We start from the raw sequence: 8896 nt of genomic DNA, 5'->3' as shown, positions 1-8896 counted from the left end.
GCTGAAAAGCATAAATCTACAATCCCACAGGAGGGCACCGCTAATTTTAAGAGGTACATATACAGCAACGGAAGTTAATGATGTTATTGCTGACAGGATCTAAGTTCACTTATTTCAGGGAGAAGAAAGCAGAGTAAAAGAAAAACACAGAACACATTTAGAATCTCTATTTCCACATGGAAGAAATGTAAAGATCTTGCCAAAGCAATCTTCACATACAAGAAAATTTATCGCCTACTTCTGTATTTTCTTGAGAAAACAAGAATTTGGAGAAAAAAAGTCTCACTTTCTAGAACAAGTCCTTACTTGTTTTGTGGACAAGTAGTAAAAAGGCTTTAAGCATAATTAAATTGGGAGTGCCATCGGTGTTTCAGTAACATACAATTTTAGCTTTCGTATCATGATGTTTTTCAAATAATACAGAAGAGCTTTTCCACATTCCCACAAGAGCTTTTATTGGTGTGCAACATATTTTAGCAAAAAACCCCAAAAAGTTACCTCTATTCAGTGTGTTTCAAAGTGTTTCAAAAAAAGCAGAGATATTAATCTGCACGGAATCTCTGGGTCTGTGGTATTAATGAAATGTGTCTGAATTTCAAGAGGAAACTGTATCTTTCAGCCACAAGCACAGCGAGTTTTAGGAATCTATCAAGGACAGTAATTCTGAATAGAACTCCACCAGGTTCACTTTCCTCTCTACCTTAGATTTGTTTTTCCAGCAAAGTGTGTGCTTTTATGTTGTCAAATAATATTTACATAAAAACAGAGTAGTATACAAGATTCAAAGAGAATAATTTAGGAAACTTCTTTCCATGATTTGACAGAAAAACCAGCAGAGCCAAATTTTTTTTTTTTTTTTTAGTTTCAGAAGATGTAATTTAATTTTGAGAAGAGTTTGTTAATTTTTTTAAGAGTGGCTCGCTATTTACAGAGCACAGCAGTAATAAAGTTGCACCTGCCAAAACTACTACAATCTGATGACTCAGTCTCCACCAGTTTGACCACAGCAATTTAACCAGCAGTTTAGTTTACTTCATGACAGAATCCTGGATTCTTCTGACTGAAGTTTTCAAAGTTTCAGAGTCTCTCTCTAAAATAGCTATGTTAACACCAATACAGCTCTGACAAATACACAGAACTAAGTTTACTCAAAAGGAAAGATCAAGTGAAGTGGAATGACAACTCAGCAAACTGAAGCACTTACACTATTTAGACAGAAAAAAGAAACAAATTTCTTTAAGATGCATTACTCTTTGTTCCCTTCCAGAGCTCTCTAAAACAGAGTATTAAAACATGTAGAAGAGGCTATAAAGCGCTCCCCCTACATTTAAGCACTGCACACAATACCATAGACAGGAATTAAACCATCTGACATCGCATGTGGCTTTACTGGTTTTTTAAAAAAATAATGGGTAATATAACCCTTTTCTAGACTGAAAAGAGCAGAAAGTTATGAGGAAATAAATAAACCGAAGAGTAAGCTGGAAAGGAGATGGAACACTCACTGCTCAATCACTTCACTGAGATGTTGAGAAAAAAGTCAAGATGAAGGGAGGAGCACTTTTATTTACTACACAGAATGGAATATGATGTGGCAGGTTCAAATAACAACTAGTCATGTCTCTCAGCACTTACTTGACAGTTCTGAAGAGCAAGCTAAAAGATAAACAGCCACCTGCTTTGCAAGTACCTTTTGCAATTACAGATGTTTTACCTACTGACATGATGTTTTTACCTGTTTTGTAACAAACAAAAAATATCCCCTGAAGTAGAAGAAAATCCAAGATCTTTTTTTGCCATAACAAATCAAATCAGCGTAACTAGAAAAACAAACAAAAAGCCCAACCCCAAAATCAAAGTGCTGGCTCTGAATATTTGGAAATAAAAATCATTACATCTGAACAAGTTCTATTATGTATTATAAACATGAATTGTGAACCTTGCAGTAAAAAGCTAACAACTTTAAAACAATGAATCAGACAAAGCTTCAAGCAGTGAAAAAAACCACCAGATTCTAGGGAAATAAATTCCATAAACATTTGAGGAAACAGTGACAAAATAAACTGCTTCAGGAGTGGTTATGAAAACAAAGCATTTTTCACCCAAGATAATCTCAGTTTCACTGCATCTTACCCGATAACTCTCTAAAGTTAACATAGTCAAGCTGAACAAACTGGATTCTATCCTGCCTCACTCACTCGAAATACCGTCAAGCAAGCAGACTGAGTTTTAACATTGTAGATGTGTATACAGACACAAACACACACGTGTGAATGTATACGGCATTTTCAAAGTCGCTTTGTTCAGCACATTGAACAATACCCAAAACCAGCAACTAGTCTTTCAAATTTTTCATTGTAATTTCAGAAAAGCAGAAAACTTGTCAGAAGCAAAGCTGAGTTTATAAACAAACAAGAAAAAACACTTTTTAAACATAAAGTAGTAAGATCCAAACATGCTAAAATCCATGACATTTACCTGAACTTTAGCAATAGCATCCATGCAGATGTGCCTCATTTGCAAAGAGGCACATCATTTGACTTGTCATCAGGCTAAAACTACATAGCCATCATATTTTTGAGACAGCTAGGAAAACTCTCTTAACAGAACAAATGTCTGAGATTCAGCTCAAAATTAACAGCGCAATAAAATATTAGAGACTGCCACCTAGTGCCTATATTAAACATCACTAAAGTACAAACATTTCAAGCTTATACTTTAAAATATTATTTCTTATGCAACTAAACTAGCATTTGTTCTAATTAGAACATGCATTCTAAACTATGTATTTAAAAGCACTTAACATATACAAGACATATCTATATTAATAATGCATATGCAACAATAAAAAAAAATCAGCTACTATAGATCAACTTGAACTTTGGGGAAATCCAGAATGATAATCCTGAAATCCTTATTTTTTTCAAGGAAAAATTACATCAATACAAATACTTTTATTTTAAGCTACACTAAGGGTTTACATAATCAGCTTTACTGTGAAGTAGCAACTTCTATGAAGGAAATGAATTCTATCTAATTTTTTAGGTCTATGCCAAAAAGGCAAACCAAAAATCCTGTGCATTACCAACTTTAGTGTAGATCTGAACAAAAAAGCAAGGGGTTAAGATCTATAATTTTTTAATATTATTCTGATTAGTTAGTCCCATCCAATTAATCTCTAAGATTCTTTAAAGGAAAGAAAATAGCACATTTTATACAGGGATTCTTTGGGCAAAGTTAACTGTGGGAACTAGGAAATCTTTTGCTGTGAAAAAATCAAACTTTTGTTTCTATATCAAAGAGTCTATCAAAAGACATGAGCCAAGTCATTAACTCGAGTCCAAGAAATACTAAAACACTGTTCCAATAGATATTAGTTAAAAGAACAAAACCATACGGTAAGACTACATCTCTGACCTTTATTAACCTGAATATGCCTAAGCAGCACTGTTATCAAACTGTTGTGTCTGAAGGCAACAACGATGACAGTTAGGGACTGGTGGCAAAGCTTAAAGGTTCCATGCACACCTTTGCTTTGGCTAGTTTAGACCAAAACTTCTATTTTACATTGGAAGAAGTCATTAGTAGCTCAAACAGCACTGAAAGGCCATGAAATTAAGCACACGCATAAATAGAGAAATATTATTTAAAGGTATCAACACCTTTCTCTTGAATCAACTTACCGTAAGCCATAGCAAGGCAAAGTGATGAACCGGAACATTGCCAGAAAAACTCTCAAAGGAAGTAGGGTGAACACATACAGAAAAGCATCCAGGCACAAAAAGATTCCAAAAAACATCAACTAAATTACAAAAATAAAACAGAAGTATGTTAGTAGCTTATAAAGAGTTACAAAATGTTTTTAAAGAATTATATTATTTTATGAAAAATACATTTATGTAAGACTAATTAACCAAATAAGCACAATACTCTCACTTGTTCCATCAGCTGATCTGTAAGAAAAATAACATAATATGCACTTGGAAGACTATTCAGCAAAAATTCTGCACCACAAGTTCCAGGCAGCAAAGGCTTTTGCGGACTTCCATGGCTCACCGAACTCAGCCTTTACTGAACAGATGAACTGCAGCTCACTTTCCAATGGTGACTTTGCTCTAACGTTACAAAAGTTATTGTTTTTAATCTTAGGAAAAAAAAATCAGAGCTGTAATTACAGCTGTGGTAGCTCTCATATCTACCTTTTTCATACAAAGAAGAATATAAAATATGAAGACAGAAACTTCCAGTTGCTCCCAGTTTAAATGCTTTATCCTTAATTTACATAAACGGTTAAAGCCATCTCATTACAGCCACAAGCCAAGCAACTCTATCATAATTGAACTAGATATGAACTCTGCAATTAGAAAACTCTTATATACCACTCTCTCTTCATATGACATTCCTTCTTTATCTGCTCTCTGTACTTATCTAAGATTTACCTGAATGGGACTCTAGGCATATGCTTTTATGCTTCTGTCAGACCAGAAACTACTGTTTTTATCCTGCAATGAAAATCATATAAAAAGGCAAGCTTAACTGGCTACAGAATTAAGACTAGTAACATCTAAGCAGGGCTAGATATCCATGATCATGCATTTATATGTGAAAGTTCTATGTATTGCTGATGGGAAAGGAAGATATACATTTGAGGGAGGAAAAAAGTAAACCAAAGCACAATTAAATTACTTTTATCTCCCACAATCTCTTTGCCTTTCAAAATACTTTCATTTTCAGCTTGTACAACAGTCAGCTCAATGTCCAATGAGCTAACATCAACAGTAGATACCTTTCTCTCACTCTTCATGCATCCTTGTAATTTTGAAAGCAATCCCACGGAGTACACTCCAGTACACCTATCTGCAAGCCGTGTAACATGACTGACTTGGGCATCAGAGCACTGTTATAATCTCTGAGCTGCTGCTCTCCTTTATAATAACAAAAAAAATCTCCTTTATAACCTTTTCTATCAATTCTGTAGTCTGTACTTTAATACCATCACAACATTAAGGTCTCCTCACTAATCTACCTCTAGTACAATTTTCTAAAATTTCGGCAGAGTTATCATTCAAATTTATCAGCAGTAGTTACAAATAATGGATTAATTTATGCATCACATTTTAATTTGCCATTAAGTTACCAATTTCTTTGCTTTTTAACCAGGCGCTGAATATCAAAGCAGTGAGGATGACCGGAGCTGAACATGTATCTTCTTTCTTTTTCTTATTTTTTTTAAATCTCCTTAACCCAAGTGAAAGGGTTAAGACAGCCTGACATTTTGCACCTGTATTCTTTGAAGATATCTTTATAATCTAGAAAACGACTCTACATTTTCTTTTTGATTTAGACAGACATTTTAACTGAGTATAATCACAGTTTTTCACATTTTATAAGCTTGCATTAATATTTGCAATTGTTGTTTAATTTCCTCATTTTCCTAACCTTTACTACACTGCACTTGCGCACTTACACACACCTGCTGAAATATAATCAGCACTGAATCTCCCACTCATTTCAGAAAACATTATTTTTGCTGCTACATACCTGACACTGAGGAGCTGACAGAAAAGCTTACAGAGCTTTTCCATTATCATAACTATATCTAAAGATAGCACAAAGTTTAATTTTGAGACCAATTGACAAGTATTCCCTTAAGACAGCAGGTTTTTTTACCTTTTCATTTAGTATAAATAACCTATTACAGTGAAGAGCTTCCACTGAAACTGCACAAAAAACTTGAGTGGAAGTAGTGTTTATTTTGCAAATTATTCAGCTTCTCCACATAAAACTGGTATTCAGAACAACAACAAAACCCATTATATTCCACCCCACTTTAAAATTATGTACATGTAATAAGTGCATAATCTCCTGAGATTATGCTTTGATAAATTTACTCCAGTTTATTCTCACTCTACCTGATGATTTTCATTCCTACTTTGTAATTACACTATTAGGTAGTAAATAATACAAGCCATTAAGAAATTCTTATTTTCCTTTCCTAATGACTCACATGCTTTATTTCAATTAAGCAATTCAATTATTTTTCAATTGAATCACACAGTCAAGTAATTCCTACAACAGGTGATTATCTGTACACTATTTAGTCTGCTTTCAAGGTGCCCATCATCATACTTATTCAACTTTTTCAATGACTACGATTCAATTTGATATAGTTAGTACATATACTAACCACAACTAAGCCCATGCAAAGACCTAACAAATTTATTTCATAATCTCTCTGTAAAAAGGTAACTATCACTTCTTAAATCTACCTGCTTATTACACAGTTTCATATTTGTTCATATTCAAAGTACAGACTAAAGTTTGATATACCATGCAAAAACCATCACCACTTCCAGCATCAACTTTGTTTATAAGACTGCTGGGCCTTCACTTGTTCTTACACACTGGAAGTTTTATTGGAAATCTATGGTGATGATCCTCCAGAATAATTTCTGTGGCTTGGAGATGGCATGTAATACCCTACAAAATTACAATGGAGACGATGTAGAACTGCCACATTTTTCAACTGAGACTCTACCATAACTGGAATATTTTACTGTAAACTGGAATGGGTAAACAGTAAGGATGTGAAGACACTATCCCTGAAGATGTTCAAAGCCCAAACAGATCTGGTCCTGAGCAACCTGTTGTAGGTGACACAGCTTTTTTTATGACTGAATTATGAGCTGCTTTAACTCGGAATGGCACTGCAGCTCATGCAAAACAGGCAGCACGCACAAGGCAGGAGACTGAAGTGGGAGCAACAGTGAAACAAGACTCTTCCTTCAATATAAGTTAAATTGAATTAGCCCTACCATGTCACTTCATCCCTAAAAGTTCTGAGAATTTTAGCAATATTACTTTTAATGTTACTGTTACACGGCAGCCTAGCCACACCTTATTACCAACGTTGCCTTATTCATCACTGTCTCCCACTGCCTCCCACATCAAAATAGTTATGCCGGAATAAAACTCTCTTCTATATTACAGCACTGGAATTGGCTCACTGCAGGGTCAGAATTATACCTAAGATGACTTAAAGGAGGTGGCAGGAATTCCTCATGAAGAGCCATAGCCCTGGGATAGAGAGCAAAGATGCAGTAAACAGTGGCAAGAAGCAAAACAGAAGGCTATGAAAGTTAAGTCCAAAACCTTAGACAGAAACTCACGCATCACCATATCTTTAAAGAATTGAACTCTTCTCATCCTCAATACATTTCAGACAGGGAAGAAAATCTTTAAAACTTTTTTTTTTTTAAACATTAGTCATGTCTCTTTCCTAATAATGCAAGGTGCCAGCAGCAACAAGCACACATAGGTGAAAAAAATCAGAACACAAATGTTGAAGTTACTAACACTGAAAATTAATAATTATAGATGTTTAAATCTTTTTTAGTAGCAAAAGTGTTGAAAACCAAATATTTATTTAAATAATTTAATGCAACAGATTTAATCTCTAAACTAAAGCAAATCTTAAATTATACTTCACCTTTTCCAGTTCTTTTGGTATCCGCATGCACGTGTATACTCTCTCCCTCCGCTCTGTGTATTTTGCTTCATTGTGTTCAAGGAAGTACCCTCTTGTTAGTTCAGCACTGATGAATCTCAGTAATGAAAGATCTACATTCAGGAACACACAAGCAGAAGACACTTCAGGCATGACCTCCAAAGAGTGAGAAGACTGCTATGCTTTTGTTACTTACTATGTTTCATTTACACCACATCAAACCCAGAAGGAGTTTGCTGATCAAACCCAGAGTGTCAGATAACTCAGTATGGAATGAGCTACAGGAGAAGCAAGACCTATGCTTTCCCATTCCCCTATTGTCTCCTAACAAACAAAACAAGCTACTTTTCCCAGTCAATCATTTTTGCCAGACATCCCATTTCTCCAAAACATGGCTCAAAGCAGCTACACTGAATGCAACATGCTGAGTTAATGTACTCACAGTCCTCCTAAATTTAATAAGCTCTATTTAAGACTTCTTAAAAGCTATTTTTTCTCTCAGCAACAGTAGCAACTTGTTCTTTAAAATAAAGAACAACTTTCTGTAAGATCAAAACGTTCATGGATACACAATCCCAACTGTTCAGTGCACAAACAGCAAAAGCATGCTGATCACTTGATGATCAGACTGAAGTCCTTCAAGACCAAAAAGCCATCAAGCATGTACAGGTCTTCTGCATTTTAACAGCTGTAGGTAAATAAGCCGAAGGCTGACTGACTTATGTTTAATCAACTCGTATGACTCCTAAAAAAGACTTTGTGCAGAGTAGTTTTGCAAAGAGAAATAAAAAATGGAATTTAAATTATGAAAACTCAGGCTGTCAGCAAAAGGAGGTTCAGCTTAAGCTTCACCACTCACTGACAAGGTTTGACAGTACCACCTCCTGGTAGCACTTCAGAAGTGACAAAACACTACAATAAAGTTCATTTCTGGTTATTATTGGCATATAAAAGTAGAAACTCTCAAGTGTTCACACACATCCAAAAGATGGAAATCACATATCTAGACAGATAGATGAAAAGCTACAAGGCATTAATCACGACACAAGAACATGCTTACAAGTACTAAATACAGATTATAGCCAAAGTCTTAGAAACTACTGGGGGTAGGGGTGTGTGGATTTTGCATGGCACAATGCTCTACATTTTTTGGGGGAAGAAGAGGCTGCATAACACACCCTTAGTAAAACAGCCTGGATAACAGCTGTGAAGAGAAGAATGCAAGTATAGATGCTATGTATGAAGAGTTCACACAAAACTGGCTGAGATGGTGGTTTCTCAATGCTCATCACAGTGAATATGAAGACGAACATTATTTGGAAGAGTAGCCAGAGAATGACAAATAGTTTTAAAGCAAAGAAGGAATCAGAGCAAACATAACTACAGAGG

At 35.1% G+C, this 8896-nt stretch overlaps 1 protein-coding gene across 1 annotated transcript in view; it reads right to left on the bottom strand.

The window, feature by feature from the left end:
- The window catches only part of LOC104545078 (transmembrane anterior posterior transformation protein 1 homolog), a gene marked incomplete at its 3' end in the record, with an annotated part of 22776 nt that extends 15116 nt beyond the window's left edge, over window positions 1-7660 (bottom strand). The window contains exons 1-2 of the mRNA XM_010190119.1: window positions 7490-7660; window positions 3684-3802 (exon numbers count right to left, since the gene is read on the bottom strand). Of these exons, the coding sequence (XP_010188421.1) occupies window positions 3684-3802; window positions 7490-7660 (290 nt within the window). The remainder of the gene's footprint in view (window positions 1-3683; window positions 3803-7489) is intronic.
- Window positions 7661-8896: the final 1236 nt, after the last annotated feature.

This window comes from Mesitornis unicolor, unplaced genomic scaffold (genome assembly GCF_000695765.1).
Source record: "Mesitornis unicolor isolate BGI_N332 unplaced genomic scaffold, ASM69576v1 scaffold24888, whole genome shotgun sequence".
Taxonomy (NCBI): domain Eukaryota; kingdom Metazoa; phylum Chordata; class Aves; order Mesitornithiformes; family Mesitornithidae; genus Mesitornis; species Mesitornis unicolor.
The sequence above is the reverse complement of the archived record's forward strand: the minus strand, read 5'-3'. Positions and strand labels throughout refer to the sequence as shown.